Source organism: Heloderma suspectum, chromosome 12, assembly GCF_057233095.1.
Source record: "Heloderma suspectum isolate Gila_16-S chromosome 12, 16-S_ref, whole genome shotgun sequence".
NCBI classification, from domain to species: Eukaryota; Metazoa; Chordata; class Lepidosauria; order Squamata; family Helodermatidae; genus Heloderma; species Heloderma suspectum.
In genome coordinates this window covers 1,406,046-1,426,675 of record NC_139469.1, presented here as the reverse complement: position 1 = coordinate 1,426,675, position 20,630 = coordinate 1,406,046, and the positions used below count along the sequence as shown (strand labels likewise).

Genomic DNA, 20,630 nt, shown 5'->3' with positions numbered 1-20,630 from the left:
AACAGCTTGCTTTATCAGTTGCTGAGGTTTTCTAATTTATTTTTTAAGAAATAGATATTTCCACGAATACATTACAAATAAAAGAAAGCTGATAGCATTTGGCATGCTGTAGTGAGGGCATTTCTGGCATCCAGCTGTGTTGGCTTGCTTTTATTATGTATTCATTCATTCATTCATTCATTCAATACATTACTTAGCCACCTTTCCAGACTGCCCAAGGCGGCTAACGATATAAACACACACTATTCATTGGAATATCAGTCTTCAAATCAGCCTTAAAACAAATATAAAATAAGCCAGTCACAGTAGACTACAATCTCAAACCAAAACCTAACCAACCAACAGAAGGAGCAGCATGTACGTAAAAACTTCTAATTAAAAGCCAGAGAAATCAAATACATTTTAAGGCCCCCTTAGAAACAGAGGGGACCAGCCACGAATCTCTTGGGGAGGAATTCCATTTCAGCACTTTTAAGAACTACCCTGCCCTTTGTGAAGTTCTGTTTCTTAATTTTCCATGGCATTTTTGCATTGACACAATTTGCCAGGAACTAAAGCTCAGCATAAAGAGCCTCTAGGCCTGCCTGTAAGAGGAAATTTTAGGAACATCCCAACCTGGCTTGTCCAGGGTCGGATCACTGATCCACACAGCCCAGCACAGTCCACTCTGCCCATCCGCTGTGCTCCAGGGGTTCAGAGAACCATCTTTCCTAACACCTGCTACCTGGTTCTTTTTCATTGAAGATGCCAGGGATTGAAACCTTGTGCATGCAAAGCCTGGGTCCTTCCACTGCACTATGGGCCCTCCCTTAAAATCTTATGGGCAATCATAGTTTATTTCTTCAGGGGTCCAAAGCTCATACAGTTTCACAAGCAAGTCTGAAAGGGCTCAGCTATTAGCTTGATTGAATCCGCAACCATGAACAACTCTCTTTGCCTGAATATTTGGTTTCTTTCTCTATTTCTTTGTAGTCTTACAAACCTTATGCTTAAGTTTAGAACATCCAAAACAACTTAAAACTATCAGTAAACCAAATACGAGTGGGGATGTTGGAGAAATCCATTTGGGGGGTGGAGTTTGATGAGTTTTCCTAGGTTCGGCCTCTCAGACTTTGTTTCGGTTCCTACTGTGGCACCTGACTTGGTCTGCAGTGAGTCGGGCCAGTTTGTGGATTTTCTGGGCAATTTGTGCATTTTTTTACAGGCTCCGTGATTTGTGGAAATACAACTGTAATTTCCACAAATTTGGCCAAAATTTGCATATATTGTGGAACCTGTGGGAAAAAATGCACAAAAAAGTTCCCACAGTTCAGGGAAACTCCTGCAGCTCAGTTCACACACACATATTGAGCCATACATGCCGCAGAACTCCACTGAGTCAAAAAAGAACCAGATTTCCCAGCGACAGACATCCCTAACTATGAGACATGGATACTTACAGATTCTAAAAATATTTATTGTACAACAATTGCGAAACTGACAGCTCTATAGCTTTGGGCTCTGCCACGCAATACGCTTAATCCCCTTACTAAACCAGCAATACACATGCATTTTTGGTACAGCCCTTAAGAGGCACAATCCATCTATCTGCTAGCACAGCAAAGCAGCAGCCTCTGGCTCTCAAACGAGGAAGATTAGCTACCCGGTGCAGCGCCGCCTCATGCCCAAACATGAATGATGAAGGAACACTTCAAAGTGGGTTATTGCAATGCAACTCCCTTGCAGAGATGTGCCATTTATGGAGGACTTTATTTATTTCACCATGAAAGGGAGGTGAAGATGAGTCAGCAAGGAGTTGGTGCAATCACGTCCCATAATGCATGGGAATTACCCAAGCGAGCGCTTCGGATGACTAATAATTACCTTGATAATCATCACAAGCAGATTTTTTTTACTGGAGCTCAACTATGATGTATTGCTGTGACGTGAGGAATGGAACACACGCAGAGGGGTGTGGTGGGCTCCGTTCATTCCATGCTCATCAGCTGCACGACTGAATGCTTGAACGCGGTACTGGGGTGGAACTGGCACTTGGGCACACACAACCCACAGAGGACCATGGTGGCACGACATTTATCTTGTGGGAGGGGGGAAAGGGACCCCAACACACTAAACAACCCCTTTGGACTCACACTTTTCAGCATCAACAGAAACCTATTTCATAGCAGTCCTAGCAGCCAGTCAGAAAACGTGTTAATTTTCATTTTTTTAAGGTGGGAGCAGGGGGTGCCACAGAAGCTGTCCAGGGCTGCACTGGTGCCTGCAGGCACCATGTTCCTACGCTTGCTTTAAAACCACAGCTTGCCCAGCCAAAGGCTGCCACATGCCTTCCTGGCACTCCCCAACGCACAACTGGAGAGCTTCCTTGATAGGTCAAGTTCACAGTAGGCGGCGCCATGGCCTTTTTAGCTGGCTGGGGTGGGGGCACAGCTCCTGGGTCTCAAGAGGCCTTGGAGAAGCAACCTGGCTGGCAGAAGGCTCTTCGTTCCCAGCAGCTCGGGTCTGTGCTCCACAGAGCTGTGAAGCAGCAGGGCTTTCATAACGAACATGTGCACAGCCCTTAAGGGGAAAATGCTTCTGGTTACAAGGAAGTCTTTAAGCAAAACCTCGTTTCAGCGGTTACAGTAGCAGGCAATGCTCTGGCAAAACAATCATAAATCAACAACCTTTCAGTGTCAGGGTTCTATTTAAATATTTTCTAAGTGAAACAAGAAAAGAGTATTTGTAGAAGAGAGAATAGGCAGGCGCAATTACACCATCGTTGGCTCACCAAGGGATGTATGAACCGGCGGAAACTGCCAAGGCACTCCTGCGAGCTCAGACTGGCCTGAGAAGTGTGTGGCAAGAGCACCATCAGCATGGCCACCCAGAGGCAGCCCTTCCAGGACGCTAAGATGGGCAGCCACCCCGGGCAGCGCCGCTACTCTGGGAAGAAGAGCAGGGTGCAATCGCTGGCAAGCTTGTCCTGCACAAGCCCTGTGGAAACACCCTGGAGCGGCGCAAGGCAGCCTTGGCCACCGCCACACCCCCAAAGTAGAAAGTGTGGCCACATCCAGAACAGGTTGCTCAATGCCAGGTCGATCAGGCCTCCCCACCCTTAGTGCCTGTGTCTTGTCTGGACTGAGCTTCAATTTATGCATCCCCATTCTGCCCCCACTGCCCCCAAGGCGGCTGCTCAGGACCCTCACCACCTCACCTAGAACTGCAGAAGAGGAGAGAGGGTGCTGGGTGGCAGCGGCACGCTGACCACACCCTGCATCGCACTTCCAGAGCACTCTCCCAGGGGGTTTGCTTGGGGTTCATTCATTACATTTCTGTACTGCCCAATCACTGAAACACAGGAGCTTACTGACTGCATTTGTATCCTGCCATTCCTCCAAGGAGCCAGTGGCCATGCAGGTGAATGCACTTTCTGGGCATCCAGTTGGGGAAGGCGGGTTCGGCTGACGGCAGGTAGCTGGCCCAAGGTCAGCCCATGAGCTCTGTGACTGCCTGGGGAACGAATGTGGTGGTCCACCTTCTCAGCCGGGATCAAGCCCTGGAAGCTTGTTGCTTTCCCCACCGCTGACTTGACATCACAAAGTAAGAGGAGCAGGCCAGGGGGCAGAAGGGAGGGCAGCCCCCAATGCTCCTTCTCCCTCACTGCCAGCCAGCCTGCCTGCCCTCCTCTGAAAGCCTCCAAGGTCTTCATCCACCCAACTTGTTTTGGGCATTGCTCCCCCAGGCACATGCTTGCCACCTGTCCTCCAGCATTGCTTCCTAACTCTGAAACACTGACTGGTCCCCACTCTCTGTGTGTGCAGGAAGTGGGTGAGGACACATGGTTTTAACTTGGCTTTTAGAATTGTTGCTGTGATTTTAAAGATTGTTTTTCATGTTTGATAAGTTTTTAATGTTTTTTTATTTTTCTGAACCTTTTGTAAACTTCCTTGGTTGGCTTCAGAAAGGCGATACAGAAAGACAATCAATCAAATAAATAAATAGGTAAATAAATATACGCCTATCAACCACTAAAAGGACTAGTACATCTAAGGGCGCAATCCAATGTATGACAGAATGTCCTACAACTGGGGCAACTTTTTTCTGTCTAAACATGCATGGGCTTGCACCCTTAAGCATGGAAGGGTCGTCTTTATCAACAGCAACATGGCAGGGTTCCTCAGTTCCTTTCCTTTCCTTTCCTTTCCTTTCCTTTCCTTTCCTTTCCTTTCCTTTCCTTTCCTTTCCTTTCCTTTCCTTTCCTTTCCTTGCACCAGTCTCTCCTAGCCTCCTAGTGGCCATTTAACCATTCCTGCTCTACGGGAAAACTACACAAGATGACCACCTAAAGCTGCTTCGTCATAAAACTAGCAGCAAACAAGAAAAACAATGAGGCACCGTAAGAACTCAATGTCTGGCAGCAGCGAACTGCTCGTAACAAGTGATCCAAAAGGGGGTACGGATATAAGGGTCCCCTTGCATGAACCTACTTCAGTTACATTTTTGTAAATGTAGCTGCAGCCCCGGTGTGTCGGCTGGCAAAGAGAGGTCTCATGTGACTTACCGATCTGTACTTGTTCTGGTTGGCTCAGTGATACAAAGGCTGATGTATCGTCAATCCAGGACACCTGAATGTTACCTGGGGGGGGGGGGGGGAATAAAGTTCGGCCATCAACAGATTTGTCAGAGTGCCATGTAGTGGCCTACCCTGGGAAAAGACAGAACGGGAGCAGCAACTGAGCTGCGACCCTATCAGGGGAAAGCCACTGATTGTCCTTTAAGTCAGATGAGATGTGCTTGGACTCCTAGCAGGTGAAATCACACGCCCCAGTTTGGGGGCAGGTATGGTCAGGACGTGTCAGTTCCTATGTCCTCTTCCACACACAAGGGAGTGACACGGCCCTGGCCCAGCTGTGCTGCCCAGTGGGTGCAAGTCCAGAGAAATGTCAGCAAGCTCAAAGCCCTTTTGCACTCAGTAACCAGCCCATGGGGTGAAGCCACTCCAAACAACTGAAGCAACAACTTTGCTTTCACGCCTTCACCTCACACCAGTTCTCCAAATCCTCCTCCCTCTTTCCTTCTCTCCTGTGCCAAACCCGACAGCTTTTTCACAAAGCCTAAGATTAATCATTCACTTCAAAGCCACCAGTGTTACGAACTGTACAGAATATAGGAAGGCCGTGATCCTCGCCCCAGAGGGCTGGCACTCTATTGTACATCGTTACTTCACTTGGCTACTCACCAAAAGCACTAAAAAGCTGGTAAAGGTCACTCGTCTTCCATTCTTTGGGAAACGTAACGTAAAGAACGTGGTCACGTTTTGGCTGCACTGCAAAGTCCAGGGAAAAACAGTTATCAGCTTTGGATCTTTTTTGAACAAGCCCTGCTGCTTCTGCTGCAGGAAAGCCACACTCTGAAGTGCAGGGCTTGGCAAAGTATCCAAGCACTGGTTGCGTGGCAGCGGCCAGTGCTGTGTACGCTGAAGACAGAAAGCAAAATTCACACTACAATCTGAGAAAACTGGTTAGTCCATCTGGCCAATTATACCCACCAATCACTGTGCCAGCTTTCTGCCACCTGGCGCCCTCCAGAGGCCTTGGACTACAGTCCCCATCATTTCCAAGCAGCATGCTGGCTGAGGATGATGGAGGCTGTAGTCAACACACCAGGAGGGCACCAGGTAGGGGGAGGCTGGTTTATGCGCACAAATTGCCTCGAGGTGTTTGTATTCTGGTCAGTTATTCCTTCCACAACTTTCAACGGGTTGTACGCCTCACTTATGTCATCCACATTTCCTAAAGCTCAGCCCATAGAACGCCTGGAAGTGGCTACAAATACCAGCTCGCTACTGCTGGGCAAAAGGGGCATGCCAGGCCCCTTCTCTGAAAAGGTAACACTTACAGTCAGGTCCTTCCAAGTTGAGATACGGAATGTCCATCACCCTCATCAGAAATAATCTGAAGTGAAAGGGAGAGAGTCACTTGCCTATTTGGGTCAGTTGGCTCTCTTAGAGAGAGAGAGAGAGAGAGAGAGAGAGAGAGAGATGGCTATGAAGTGCTCATATGAAAACCTTACAGCTCCAAGTATTTGAGCTGTAGTACTCTCCAACAGTGATGTAATCTGAACCCTTGTGAATAATTGTGACTAATTCGTTAGCAAAGTATGCAAAATCTTCATTAAGAATCTAGAAAAAGAGCCCCATGCAAAGCACAAGATGGCAAGAGCAAGCTCAAGACCCCTTCCCACTCAAGATGATATCATCCGCAGACGTTATCAGCCTTTCAACAACTGAACCACCATGATCTCAACCACGAGCCCAGAGCAGGAGGGCTGCACCAAATGGCAGGGGCAAGAAAGTTGGGATAACAAATGTTTTAGGATGGCTCTGAAAGCCAAAGATCTAAACTACAATGAACACATGATACTGAGCAAACTAGAAGCAGTCATTGATGTGCTGGATTTTTTCCCAAGCTACTTCACCCCACATCCCAGTGAACTCTCTTTATTTTGAAGTGGGATTCCTAACTAATTCTCATATATTTCATCCCAACACCTTTCCCTTCTGCAGTGTTAAACAGAGGAGCACTAAGGGATGTCAGATAGAAGCCCAATGGAAAGTCATGTTTCACCACTGCATCCTGGCACCTGTTAAAAAACAGAGGTTACTTACTTGTTGAAAAAAGGTTCAATGAGCTTTGATCTGGCAGAGACGTGATTTTTTGGAGGGCTGAGATATGAACCTAGTGAACAGAAAGAATGTTTAAAAACTACACGCAGCTGGTAAAGGCTGCAGAAGAATATACATTGCAAGAGAGAGAAGAGTACAACATACCTAGGAAATTTGCCATGGAGATGAAGCAGAGGCCTGTTATGTAAGCGTCATAACCAGCTTCATGAAGTTGCTCGGAAGCCGTATTGTAACTTGGGAATCCTTCAGCACTTTCTGAAAAAGAAGAAACTATGTCTTTCACGCAAGGCTACTCTGACAGGAGAGACATTTTAGCTATGCAGGGATATGGAGTCGCACTTGAAGGGCCATGTATAATCTCCAAGCCCACAGCACTGTTGTTTTGCTGGCTCTAGACCCATGGAAATATAAAAGAGATCCAAGAATGTGTTCTTTACCACATTTTTATTTCTACAGAAATCTGAAAGCGATAAAGTTACAGAGAAAACTTAATCAGGATCTCTGCGTTGAATGAAATGGCGAAAAAGCTTGTAGACTTCTTCAGGAACAGATACTAGTGCAGTAATATTACCAGTTTCGTATGGCGTAGACACCCCAAATAAACAGAAGATACTTAAGAGTTACAGAGCAAGAATGAGATCCCTGCCCCCTTACCACCAACATGAAAAACAGATTTTTTTTTTTACTTGTTTATCGCCCTTGCTTCCTCCCACATTCACTCTTGCAGTGTTTATTAAAAGCCAGGGTGCCACTGAAACCCTTAGATGTGAATGGACCCTCTTCCACCTTAAGGCCTCAGCCCTGCAGTTCAGAACTGGCCGTGCAATGTGACCTTTGTTTCATTACCGACTTCTGGAGGGCTGAAGGGCATCTCCTTCAGACGCTTTTCCAACTCTGCAAGGGATGTGTTGTTAATAATTTCCTGAAAGCAAATGACAACACCAGCTATCAGGCACTGCTTCCCCCAAGGATGCACAACCCAAGTGGCATACAGAGCAAGGCTGGATACTGCCACCCCGCTGCAAACTAATTCTCCTAAACTAAACATGCATATTGAGTCCCAGGACATTGCCACCCAGCAGCCCTAGTTTCAAGAAGGCCTGAAATCTACAGAAATAAGAAACACCTGACACAGTTTGGCAGAAATATCCAGCTCCTGGACGTGTGTGATTAAACAGGTGCCCTCACATTTCAGCATACTGTTGATGCGCCGGTGGGCTTGTGCACGTGCCCCCGCTGCATCTTAAAATGCTGTTCAGAGCTGTGCCCTCCACTTCAAACATGGTTTGCCATATGGCACAGGCCAAGAGGCAGCTGTTTGAGAAAGCCCAAAGTCCCCTTAGACACACAGCACTAGCTGTGAAGGCTTTTGGATCCCAGCCATGAAGAAATACATCAAGAAACAAAAAACAGATCTCGAAGCCTTGACAGTTCTGAAACCAGAAGGCAGATCAGTCTGTTTAAATGAGATCACTGGACTGTTTTACACGGCTCTTGAGTTTGGAACACATCAACCCCAGAAAAATACCCTTCATACTAGAGTTAGAATCATAGAATCATAGAATAGTAGGGTTGGAAGGGGCCTACAAGGCCATCGAGTCCAACCCCCTGCTCAATGCAGGAATCCAAGTCAGAGCATCCCTGGCAACAATATACGTGTCACCCTGTTGGTGCTACATAAAGTGTGTTGTAGTAGTTAACGTATTCTTAAGGAGCCAAAGCTCATCAATATTTCTCTTGCCATTATTATAATTTAAAAGAACTAAAGGGCTCATAACCAAGATAAAGACCTGGTTCACAGGTAACAGCAACCCAAAGTATGGATCGTAGAATCTTGGGTTGTCATTATGTGTGAACCTGGAACTATGGATTAACTATAGGGTGTCAACCATGAACAACCCAGGAAGAGAACCCATGGTTTGCTGTTAGGTTGTGAACTCGCGTGTCTGTCCATCTGCACCATCGCTCCCAAGGCCATGAAACCCCGACACCCGAAACTTGCAATGCTTACTTAAGGGACCCTAGGGGTGTGCACTTCAGGGTGATTTGGCTTGTTAAACCCGTTCATTAATTTTAATTAATTGGAATGTGTCTGTATGCTTGAAGTTGCAGTACCATCTTCCCTAACCAGCCCTTAGCTTTTCAATTCGATACAGGCTGAAGCCAAAGGAAAGCAGTTGGAGACAGAGCTACATGGTCACCCTCTCCTCTTGCTGTGGGTCAGCCCCCCTCAAGAATGGAATGGGGAGACCTCCCCCTATATGGCTGCATCACAGAAGGGGGCATGCTTACAGTGCCAGTGGGCATAGCTTCATTCAGATGGGCCAGGCACAAAGCATCCAACTCTGACAACTTTGCTGTATCAAAGTAGGGCTATTCCAAGCTGTGTGAAGCCAGGTCCATTTGCTAGTAAGTATATCTGATATTACATCTTTCCTTTGCTAATAGTGTGTAAGAAACATCATAGTATTATTTGTGCTACAAGGCAGTATTTACTTGAGCTGCTCGCTTCCCCTCAGTAATTTAATAAGCTAAAGCTATACCCTCCACACAACCCAAAGGTGCCATTGGTAATTGCAGGTTATTGGTTACCTTGAATGGCTGAGTGCTTGCCATCAATTTAGTGTCCAGCAACCTACAAATGAAAATTTCCACAGTAAGGATAAAACGTCTCCATTTTTAGCAACCACCACCAAGTCTCTGTGATTATGCCACACGGGTTGGGGAGGCAGAATTCCTCATTCGAAGAACCCCAGCTTATGTCTCCTTGGAAGCCACTAGTGCTTGGAGCTGCAGAGCGGGGCTTGGAAGTATGGCGACAACGGCTAGGAAGCCAGAGGCTGAGCAGGACCCCCAGTGACCACAGGGTGCAGCGTGGTGCCTTGCAGAGCATTTCCCTCCCTCCCCGCCGCCACCACCATACTGTAAAAGCAAAATGAGTCTTGCAGGGTCCACAAGCAAGTTTCCCAGTTTTTCCCCAGGTCACAGAATTCAGTTCTTCAGGCACAAGTCTGACTTTTGTGTATGCAGAGTACAAGATAGACTTGCCATCAGCCAGCTAGAACACAGAACCAGATTTTGCTGGGAAGAGAATAAGGACTATGTTTCTCAGGTCAATTTTCACATGGACAATAGCTGGCAAAGACTTCCCTCTAGCCAGGATCTTATTAATTCAGGGGAAATGTTAGGCAGCCCCATCCAAATTCCTTCAACTGATCTGCTGAAATTGGCAGGCTAGAGTGGTACATCATCTGTTTTCGGCCCCAGGGAGGCGGGGCAGCGTCCAGAAAACTTTGGCGGGGGAGGGGGGAGGGATTTGGGTGGTGGTGATGAGGGCACCGGTGGGCTGCAAGGGAGATCCTGAGGGCTGCATGCAGGACACTGGCTGCCCACATGTTCTAAATGGTAATCTAGAAGGGACTTTTGAACTCTTCAACAGATCTCAGTGGACAGGTGCTCCCACGGGTTCCAAGAGATATGATAAGCACCCATACCAAACATGATGAGGAAAACATCTTAAGTGGGTAGCAAGGGCCTTAACTGAGGTCACAGATGCTCAGCTAACTGTGAAAAGGGGACAATCCTACCTTGGAAAGACACATGTCGTTAGTTCTTTGAACTCGTTGAGATCCTAAGATTTAAAATACTCAGGTTACTAACACGTAAGGGATAATGTGAACTAACTAAACTGACTAAGCTCCTCAAGGAACGTATCAACACGTAATTTATGGCAAATTCCATCCTGGGGGTTATTAGGAATCAGAAATGCTAGAAAATGCCAATATTGTAATGTCCTTAACATGTTTATGGTGCAACCATGCTTGGAATATGCTCTGCGCAGTTCTGGGTCCCCTGTCTGAAAAAGGCTACTGTAGAGCGGGGAAAGGTGCAGAAAAAGGAAACAAGTGATTGGGGTGTGTGGAACATCTTCCCTACAGGGAGAAGCTAAACTTGGGGGGCGGGGAACAGCACAGGAGAGGTCTATAACGTTACGCACGGTGTGGTGAGTGGGGAGAGATTTTTTTTCCTGTGCTCATGATATGGAAACGTGGGGAAAGCAGCAGCACCTCTGCTGCTCCTCTCCAGCAGCTGGTGCTCGGAGGCAGAGCGTCTCCATCGGTGAGCTTTCCACCGATGCCCCTCACGGCCTGCAGCCACGGATGAGATGTGGCCCTTTTTAGTGCCACCTTCAGGCCTGAAGCCACAACTTGTGGCATCAAATTCCTTCAGGGCGCCGCCCTGTGTATGTCTGGACAGAAGGAAGTCTTACAGACATGCACAGGGTTGCACCTGAAGTTGATGTACTGCATGCAGACGCCCTCCCTCTTTTCTGAGTCTCCTGCAAGATCACGCATGGACCTCCTCAGCTTGAGAAGCAAGAGGGGAGCACCAGCGGTCCAGAATTTCAAGTCCGGGAAACAGGCGTACGTCTATGGTTGTGTCTTGTCATTAACTCTGCTTCCCCATTAAGGAACAGAAATCCTGCCTGATCGCATGCAAAGCTCTGGGAAGACCCAGCCTCTCTGCGAGGATATCAGCCTAAGCTGGAGTGAAGCACAGATGTGGAAACGTTGGCGACGCTGCAGAGGTCACTCACCTCAGGCAGGGGACAGTAGAACTGATGGATGGTGTGCATGACATCTAGTAACATGTTGTGCCCAACCATCGGCTTGCCCTACAGGTAACCATTGAGAAGCAAGAAAGGCAGGAGTTAAGCACACCTGCACACACGCTCCCACTGTGCTACAGAACAGCTTTTGGAGTAAAGCCAACGTAAGTCCTACATAGAGTAGACCCATTGAAATGAATGTGGCACAAGTTAGTCATGACTAACTTATGCCCCATTCATTTCAATGGGTCTACTCTATGTAGGACTTATGTTGATGTTACCCTTAAAAACAACACCGATTTGATGTATTTAAAACATTTATATATTGCCTTTTGCCTATGATTTTACAAAAATTGAAACAAGCAAAATATGAAACAACTCGCAGATAAAAGTCAGAGAACTTAAAATATTTAAGACAGTAAAATATGTTTTAAGATGACTGGGTGAATAATCAGTTTTTGGTATAATGCAGAACAAAATTGGTGCCGGGCATACCTGCCTGGGACAGACATTCCAAAGCAGCCCCCCCCCCCCCCGGCTCTCTTGCTTGTTGTAACAAATATTCCCATGATGGAGGTGGTATTTGGAGAAGGGCATCACCCAACACAGGGGGTGCTCCTTCAAGTCCTTGGGTCCCAGGCCATTTAGGGTTTAGAGACTTGAGGGTAATGCTAATGCAAACTGTGTTAATGACATGCCAGGGGAATTCACCAGTGGCCTTCACCTTACACACATGCACACCGGAACGTAACAAACTTACGGAGTTTGCAAGGGTATGAATGACTCGGGAAAACCCCACTGCGTCCTTAAGTTCCTCCTGCAAGTGAAGATTCTAGTCTGAGCAAAAGTGTTTATTTGATTTTTAATCCATCCAATAACACATGTTCTTCTGGTGGATTACAACAGTTTAACAAAAGTTTCTCGCTTGCACATGTTTCTGGCCCATAAGATGCAAAGAAGACAGGACTAGTTTTAACAATGAAGAATCTTGTGGCACCTTAAAGGCTAACGAAGTCATTCCAGCATAGGTTTTCGTAGACACCGTCCACTTCGTCAGATGAGGGATCTTTTGTTGTTTTTGACTAACATGACTACCCATCTAGAAATGAATAGTTCCGTACACCCCACGGTGGTTTTGATCCTGTGATACTCAACAGCAACCCCTTGCCTGCCCGATCCCCCATCACACAAGGCAAATCCCTTTTGTGAGAAAAAGGAGCTGCAGCCACGCACCTGCTCTTTTGCCTGTTTCTGCTGCTCTCTCCTTTTGCGCTCTTCTTCATTCACTTTGCTAATGATAATGTATCGTTCCTTCTAATTAAGAGAAACATGCATTACTGTAGGAATACGCAAGATGGAGCACAAAGGCCATGTGGGTTAAATGGCTATCAATCTGTATCATGCCAAATTCTTGTGAAGAAACCATTGATATTATTGGCTGCAGCTTTGCATCAAGTGGGATTTTTTGGACTGATGTTTTTACTGGTCTAACTACTTTGAGATAATAATATATGCTGCTTTTCCAAAGTGATGTATAACACACACACACACACACACAATTAGTACAACATAGCACACTAAGCAACAAGAAAAAATGTTGAGACTTCATTTTTGACTGATGAAAAGTATTGTTTCCTCGCTCTAAGCCTTCAGATGTAGTAGCCAATAAACCAAAGTATCTCGTTCACAAGCCACCCAAACCACTCCGTTTGCACTGATGCTCAATGCAGCAGCTCCCACACTCTTAGAAGATGTACTTCACATTTCTTAATCCTCTTTCTGCTAAAAATTAGACCCCAAGGCAATGCACAGTAAGGAAACTAGCAATGCTGCAGGTCATGGCTAAAGCTCAGTATCTGTCAAGCCTGACGCACATCTGCATTCTTGATGGCCCCCGTTCTCCTGACAGTGGTGCACAGCAGCGCTATGTCACCACACGGACTGGCCCCTTTGTCAGCTCTATAATTAAGTTGGCCCTGCTCTGCCATAAGGGCCCCACTGCCACATAGCACGTGTGCCAAGGCATAATCAGTGAAGGCGATACCCTGGAGCCTCTCTTCCTTTCTCACACATGACTCAGAGAATGAAGGAGCATCCTTTCCCACACAGTCCTGCTGGTCCATTCAGATAATCCGGGGAGGCCCTGCTCTGTGTCCCACTGACGCGTGAGGCACAACTGGTGGGAGCGCTGGGTACAGCCTGCTCCGCTGCGGCCCAACCAGCCCCCTCAGTGGTGGTCTTCTGTGAAGTGCCAGGTTAAGACACTGCATTCTTGCGTACCTTTGGGCGGACCGACTCCTGGATTAGATTGCTGACCACCTTCACCGTTAATTATTTTGTGGTTGCTTTTTGTGTTTTTCACTCACCATGTTGCCTTGGGCGTCTCATTCGAGTTTGGAAAGGCGGGGTGCAAACAACAACTCTCTTTTCCTAACAAACAGAACTGTGGGTGAATGTTCACCACCCCTTTGAGTGAAAGGTGGCTGGGCCACGAAGGGCCAGACCAAAGCCAACAGTCCCCCCACATTGCTGCTGCACAGCACACAGAAACTTTCTCAATCAAGGCCTGAAGGCCACAGAATCTCACCAGGTCAGATTGTGCACAGAATGGAAAGCTTCTGAAATACATGACTAGCTACCTTCTCTGTTTCCAGAGTTTCAACATGGATGCCTTTTGGATACCTACAGCAAAGAGTGAAAAATAAGGATTAAGGATGGAATAATATTTCAGGGGCCAATTTTACATAAGCTCATACTGAATTGGGGGAAGCTACTCAAGAATGCGCCATGTCAGTATTAACTGCATGCAGTCATCCTGGTGGGGAAACGCAAGCCGCCGTGGCCTGGCAGGCAGAGGTCTGCAACGTGGACAGAGTAGGTGGTTCTCCTAGCCTCAGCCTGTACACACACTGGGGAACTGCGATGCGGAAAACTCATGCCACACTTCAAAAGTGATGGCAAATACAGTTTTCCCTTCTACATGTTCACTGAGAAGGCTGTAGTTCGGTACTGTAACTCAAGGCTGAGTGCCAAGTTTACAGAATCTTTTAAGGAAGGGTCACACATCCATCACTTGATGTCTCCACGCTTCGCAAATGGAGAAAAAACTGCTCCACAGAAAAGCAGAGTGGGCAATGCAAAATGAACGCCCTGCCTGTGGCTTTAGACATGGCAAAGGTTCATTCTCACAGGCATGCCGTCACAATGCTGCAGTCAATAAGCAACTAATGAATGTGTGAGTGAGCCTGCACTTACAATGGCATACTCAGAAATAAAGCGGGTCCTGCAGCCTGCCCCTTCTGCTAACGGTCAGTAACCGAACCCAGAGACCTTTGCTCTCAGTGCCATTTACCCACAGTGCTGCCACCAGCTAAGCATCGATAGCCGTTCCTTCCCACTGGACTATCTCCAGAGACCCCCCCCTCTTGAGAAAACAGAATCATTCTAATGCCTTTCTCTACCCAGCAGTCAGCGACAATGCAACCCAATACTTACTTCCAGCTCAACATCTGATAGATTAGCTTCCTTTGAAATCTGAAGCAAGAAAGAGCATGTTATGAAACTTTCCAGAGAAGGGTCAGCTCCCCAATTTATCTCCTCTCCACTCACCCTTGCCAGAACGACAAAGACAAATTCCTGGAGGAGAAGGCCATCGATGGCTACTAGCCCTGATGCCTCTATGCTTCCTCCAGTATCAGAGGCAGTCTGCCAATGGCCACCAGTTGCTGAGGAACGTGGGCAGGATGCTGCTGCTGCTGCACTCCTGCCCTGGTTGTGGGTTTTGCACGGGCAGCTGGTTGGTTGCTGTGTGAACAGAGGCTGGACTGGATGGACCCAGGGTCTGATCCAGCAGGGCTCCTCTGATGTTCTTATGATGGCCCAAGACCCCTATTGTGTTTTCAGATGAACTAACCCTGTACATGGCTCCAGCTCCAAATTTGTGCTTCCTTCATTCTGCAAAAGATTTTCTATCCTTTCTCTGAAAAAGGGAGAGAGAACTGGGAGGTCAAACCATTTCTTTTTCACTTGTATCTTCCCACAAATAAACATCTGAACCCATATAGCAGGGAAACCCTCTTAAACCCATAAGATCAACCACCACTAGCAACACAGACTATCGGGATCACAATTCCACTGTCAGCTTGGAGGGGCTCAGGCAACAGTCATCTCCAATGCAGCCACCCAAACTCTCTTGCTGGAGATACGAGGTATTGAACTGGGGCATTCGGCACGTGAAGTACACACTGCCACTGAGTGGCTGCTCCCTTCATTGGTTTCAGAATGCCACAGAACCAAGTCAGTAAAAAGTGATGCGACACAGAAGAAGAGGGAACACATCTCCTGGCTTAAATGTATTCACCCCCACCCCCCAAAAGGAACTTTTAATTCAGAAAGGCAGTGAAACAATTAAAATTCTTGTTCTGAATCCACTTCAGAATAGAGAAGCTATACAAGGCATCATGTTTTCACTTACACCACTTTCTCAATGAACTTCTTCTGGTCCTCTGGAATAGTCACGGGACACTCTGTGACATTCGGAGACACATAGGACAAGGCTCCCACCCCATTGGCTTGAGCGCGCTTTTCATCATATTGCTCCCGTAGCTGCCTCTCCTCTTCTTGATTTAAATAAGGGATCCCTTAAAAAGAGAAGATGATTTTGTGGCCTGGGCAGGCAGAGGGTTTCAGGTGAAGATCATCACTTTAGAACAGACTGTTCATTATGGATCACCCTTCCCCAACCTGGTGCCACCCAGATGTGTTGGGCTCTTATCACCCCCACCCACGTGGCCATAGATGCTTAGAGATGCTTAAAGAAGTTTGAAGCTGCAGTTCTTGCATCTCCAAATTCCAGGGGCCCTGGAAGCACTTTGTTCTGGGCTGCATCTTCAAAAAATGCACCGTGATTAGGATTATGCACCGATGACGAGGTGGAAGCTATAGCTGCAGAAACACAAGGATCATGGGAATCTATCTTACGAGACGTGCAGAAACGAAACTTACCATTGCGAAAAACTTTATTAAAATCAAATCCCTGGTTTGCTAAAAAGTCTATACTTGAACTCTGGAAGAAAAACAAGAAACAGTCATATGATGGGATTGCAGACATTACTTGTGTCTAATAAAAGTGAACTGTTTTTAAGCTGCTAAGAAAGTAACACACACAACAATACTAAGTACCCTTTACCCATAAAATAAATATTCAAAGAAGAGGAGTCAAGTTTACAGTCTTCCAGGCATAAGTGAAGGTGGTGGCCATTAACAGGAAAATGCTCAGGCACCAGGCAGCTGAGGGGTGCCTTCTTCCCTGTGACAGGCCGAGAACAGCCTCCTAGCAACTGCATCCATGCACCAAGTTCAAGCGCTGCAGGCGCCCAAAGAAGCCCTGCCCTTTGGCGTGGTTGCCTCGCATCTGTGCAACTCTCTTCCTTTGCTGGGATGGTCACTGCAGCCTTAGCCTCATCATATTTTAAATAAGGTCCCTCCGTCCGAGCAGTCATGTTGTGGCTGGCAAAGGAAATATTCAGTTGTCTTAAAACCTGTTCTTAGCGACATGTTAACTATACTGAGGCCATGTGCTAGAGATCAGGATATAAGCTTGGTTGGTTGGTTGAATAAATTAAATCGTGTTACCCTTACTAGTCTTGTGAACTACTTTAACAGAGATAGAGAAAAACTCTCCTGCCAGCAATTAGCGGCTGGGTTTTAGATTAGTCTTACAGTGGAAAGTTTACTTTGGATTTCCCACCCCCACCCCACCCCACCCCACCCCAACCCACGCCCCTGGGGAAGCAATATTAAGAAAGAAAAAGAAGCAGCAGCGTATGTTCTTACTAACCTGACAGACAAACTTGACATCTGGGGATGTTCTATTGAAAGGCTTGGGGAAGATGTAGAAATTAAATGCTTTCATAATGTATCTAGGAAACATTAAAAGTTGCAAGTCAATTTATAGATCACTATGAATGTACCTAGTTTTAAAAATGTCAATAAATCAAGGAAGCAACATACTTAGATTCTGTGTGATCATATTTAAAAGTGCAAAGGCCAAACTGGAACAGCAAGAAATCCATGGAATGCTGCATGGGGGTTGAAAAGACACAAGAAAAATTCCAAACAACTAGTTATTTGTTCAGAGCAACCACAGGACTCCCAGAAGAGTAGAGAGCTCAGTTCAAGTTGTCTGTTTCACTAACCCCATGTCCCAGTTGTCACTGAACGCTGGCACTTTGAGCATTAGTGTGCGAAGTAATCAAGAGCTTCTATAAACTAAATATTGAACCCTGGATTGACTCAAGGCCCCCTAGAGTGCCACATTATGAGAAAAAGAAAGGATATTTCTAAGCAGAACAAAGACAAATGACTACATAAATATTCTAAGATCCTGAATGATATGAAAAAGGGAATAAGAAACCGTGAAATACATTTAGGGCGCAATCCTATGCATATTAAGACAGAAAAAAAAAGTCCTGTAACTTCCAGCATGGTTGGCTGGGGAATACTGGGATTTGTAGGCCTTTTTTCTGTCTAAGCATGTACAGAATTGTGCCCTTAGGTCTCCAATCTTATAAATGTGTACCTGGGAGTAAGCCTCATGGAATTCAATGGGGCTTACTTCCAAGTACACATGCATAGGATTGCACTACCATTTTCCAATATAAGAAAGAATGGGGAAACCCAGAAAGCACACACGTTTGCCTCACAAACGTAACCTGTAGAACCCACTAATGTGAATGTTTATAAAAACTAACAGGAATGCACTGAAAGAACAAAGAGTCTTGTGGCACCTTAAACATTAACAAATGTATTGTGCTCAGCAGTAGTTACTTATGAATGGAACAGCTTTCTTAAGGCTCATCAAATTTTGCATTAGCAGAATTTATTTCCCCGGACTTTTAACCTGTAATAGAAATTTATTTTAATTGCTGGTGTTGTATCTTGTTGGTTTGTGTTTTTTTATTGTTCATCATTGTAATGTTATTTTGTAAGCCACCCTGAAAAAGTTTATTTATATTGAAGGATTGGACATAAATGGATAATTATGTAAATAAAGTGAACATGAAAGGAACTGTACCACAACTAGCCTTATTATTAAAAAAAATCTCCTCCGATGTCACTGGTGTGCTTGGCTTTGCCACAGATAAACTAACAGCTTAGACAACCCCTTTCATCCAACCAAAGAAAAGCTGTCCTTATGACAAAATGAGTCAACAGAAAGTCAACAGTCTTTTGTTTTATGCAAAACTGCTTACTTTTTGCAACACTGAATTCCAATATTTATAAATATTTTCCCCTAAGTACTTACCATTACAAATTAATCTAAAGTACAAATATCACACCTCCAGGAACAAAACATTTTTAAAAACAAATACTGTAAAGATTTTTTTACCTTTTTAAGCTTCTGATACCTTTCTTCAGGTGTGTCAAAGCCATTGGTTAACGCACTAACAGATGGTCCATCGCTAATTCCTAATAATCATAAAACAGGGGTTTTAAACAAACCTCTTGAAATTAACAAGCAAAGGAGGGAGCCTGGGATTACAAATTAAAGGCTTAATCCTACGCATATTTAGGCAGAAAAAAGTCCTACAAAAAAAAAGTCCTGGGAGTTGCGGGACTTTTTTCTATCTATACATACATAGGGTTGAGCCCTTAATTTGCATCTACCGCAACACATGTGCTTAAATTAACACGACTTTTGGGTTTGTTTTTAAGGGATCACCACACTACTCCTTCTAAAAGTGCATTGCAAGGTTTTATTTTTCTCTTGCATGCAGAGACTAGTGGCGAGAGTGTTGGACTGGGAGCCAGGAGATCCAGGTTCTAGTCCCCACTCGGCCACGGAAGCTCACTGGGTGACTTTGGTCCAGTCACAGACTCTCAGCCCAACCTACCTCACAGGGTTGTTGTTGTGAGGATAAAATGGAGAGGAGGATTATGTACGCCACCTTGGGTTTCTTAAAGAGGAAAAATGGCGGGATATAAATGTAATAAATAATAGGTGGCACCAGACAAAGAGGAGCATTCCATGACCGGCTTTATCCATTTTAACAATATCACTGCAGCTTGGCCAGAGCCAATGGAATTACAACTTTTCAGAAAAGTCATCCATGAGAAGCTACAAGTTCAGATCCTTTTCATCAAATTACAATAAAGAATTCCACAAAATTTACATTTAGGCCTGCAGTACCTGAAAACTCTCCATCAATAGCCAGAAAGTCTGCATCTTCAATAGCTTCAGAAACTTTGTTGAGATTATCCTTAAAATCTGTAGGGAAAAGAGAATCAGATCACCCCAAGACCACGTTAAAAATCAAAAGTGGGCAAGAAACATAAGGCTGTCCCCTCAAAGCTCTGTAACCCAAGCAAGGCCAAATCACACATTTGTTTCCAAGCACTTTAATGATCACTTGAAGACTCTCCCCCATTTCAAGTTAGTAGGCATTACCACTATTCACAAATTATGTTTTTGCTACGCAAATGTCAGCACTCGCATTCCAGGTGTGGGAACACACGCACGCACCCCCCACCTTCACTGCATGCCCTGTGACCAGACTCCAATGTCTCCCCTTAACAACGTGGCTGACAGCGCATAGCCCCCTCCTTCTGCATTACTTGCCCATCTGCCCCACTACCCTTCCCTTCATCATCCCTTCACTGTTGGCCTCTGGTGAAATTGGCATGGTATTTCTTAAATAAGAAATTTATTTTCTTATGAGGTGAGGGGATCTTTGTTAATTTCACAGAAAATGCCTCCAGTAAAGCTGATACTGTGAGAGGAAATCTTTGTCAATATGACAGACATGCCCCTCTCAACACACCTTACCAGACTCTGGTGAAACTGATCAGATTTGGGGGTGCGGGGAGAAAGCCTGGTCAATTTTACAAATCTGCCTCAGGAGTTGTTGTTTTTAGAAAAAACTATGTGCACCCATGCTAGTGTGCATACTTGACCTTTTGAAGGGGGTGGGGGAGAAGAGATGTTGGCTTAGCTGATAAGGCTTTCCTTTGATCATGTACATTTTACCAGAAGAGGGTGGAGATAGTGAAGAAAATGACCATGCCACAGATGGTCGTGGTTGGGGGTGGGGGATCAGGTAAGGAAACTATGGTGCACCTGTTAATAGGAGACAAGGCACTTCTGTACAGGAAGAAGAATTAAAAAAATAAAAAGTATCTTTCCAAATGTGTAGAACTGGAAAAAATGGTGGGTGGAAGCCTAAAAATGCATCTGTTTACCAGTGACACAAAAAAATGCAGAAAGGTCAAAATAAGGTGGTAAAATCCAGCTTCCTGTATGACCATTATTCAGTTAAAAGAGCAGGGACCCCCACTCTAATACAAGTACATTTA

At 45.6% G+C, this 20,630-nt stretch overlaps 1 protein-coding gene across 7 annotated transcripts in view; it reads right to left on the bottom strand.

The window, feature by feature from the left end:
* The window catches only part of PARN (poly(A)-specific ribonuclease), a 34,129-nt gene that overhangs the window by 11,274 nt on the left and 2,225 nt on the right, over positions 1 to 20,630 (bottom strand). For 4 of the 7 annotated variants that reach the window (XM_084818013.1, XM_084818014.1, XM_084818016.1 and 1 more), the window contains exons 2-21: positions 19,468 to 19,545; positions 18,667 to 18,746; positions 17,289 to 17,356; positions 17,116 to 17,197; positions 16,281 to 16,341; positions 15,751 to 15,916; positions 15,190 to 15,255; positions 14,772 to 14,810; positions 13,916 to 13,958; positions 12,510 to 12,590; positions 12,037 to 12,093; positions 11,265 to 11,342; positions 10,255 to 10,298; positions 9,260 to 9,302; positions 7,514 to 7,589; positions 6,812 to 6,922; positions 6,650 to 6,719; positions 5,881 to 5,936; positions 5,222 to 5,308; positions 4,544 to 4,618 (exon numbers count right to left, since the gene is read on the bottom strand). In XM_084818013.1, the coding sequence (XP_084674139.1) occupies positions 4,544 to 4,618; positions 5,222 to 5,308; positions 5,881 to 5,936; positions 6,650 to 6,719; positions 6,812 to 6,922; positions 7,514 to 7,589; positions 9,260 to 9,302; positions 10,255 to 10,298; positions 11,265 to 11,342; positions 12,037 to 12,093; positions 12,510 to 12,590; positions 13,916 to 13,958; positions 14,772 to 14,810; positions 15,190 to 15,255; positions 15,751 to 15,916; positions 16,281 to 16,341; positions 17,116 to 17,197; positions 17,289 to 17,356; positions 18,667 to 18,746; positions 19,468 to 19,545 (1,461 nt within the window). The remainder of the gene's footprint in view (positions 1 to 4,543; positions 4,619 to 5,221; positions 5,309 to 5,880; positions 5,937 to 6,649; positions 6,720 to 6,811; positions 6,923 to 7,513; positions 7,590 to 9,259; positions 9,303 to 10,254; positions 10,299 to 11,264; positions 11,343 to 12,036; positions 12,094 to 12,509; positions 12,591 to 13,915; positions 13,959 to 14,771; positions 14,811 to 15,189; positions 15,256 to 15,750; positions 15,917 to 16,280; positions 16,342 to 17,115; positions 17,198 to 17,288; positions 17,357 to 18,666; positions 18,747 to 19,467; positions 19,546 to 20,630) is intronic. The other 3 variants (XM_084818015.1, XM_084818017.1, XM_084818018.1) reach the window with 2 other exon arrangements.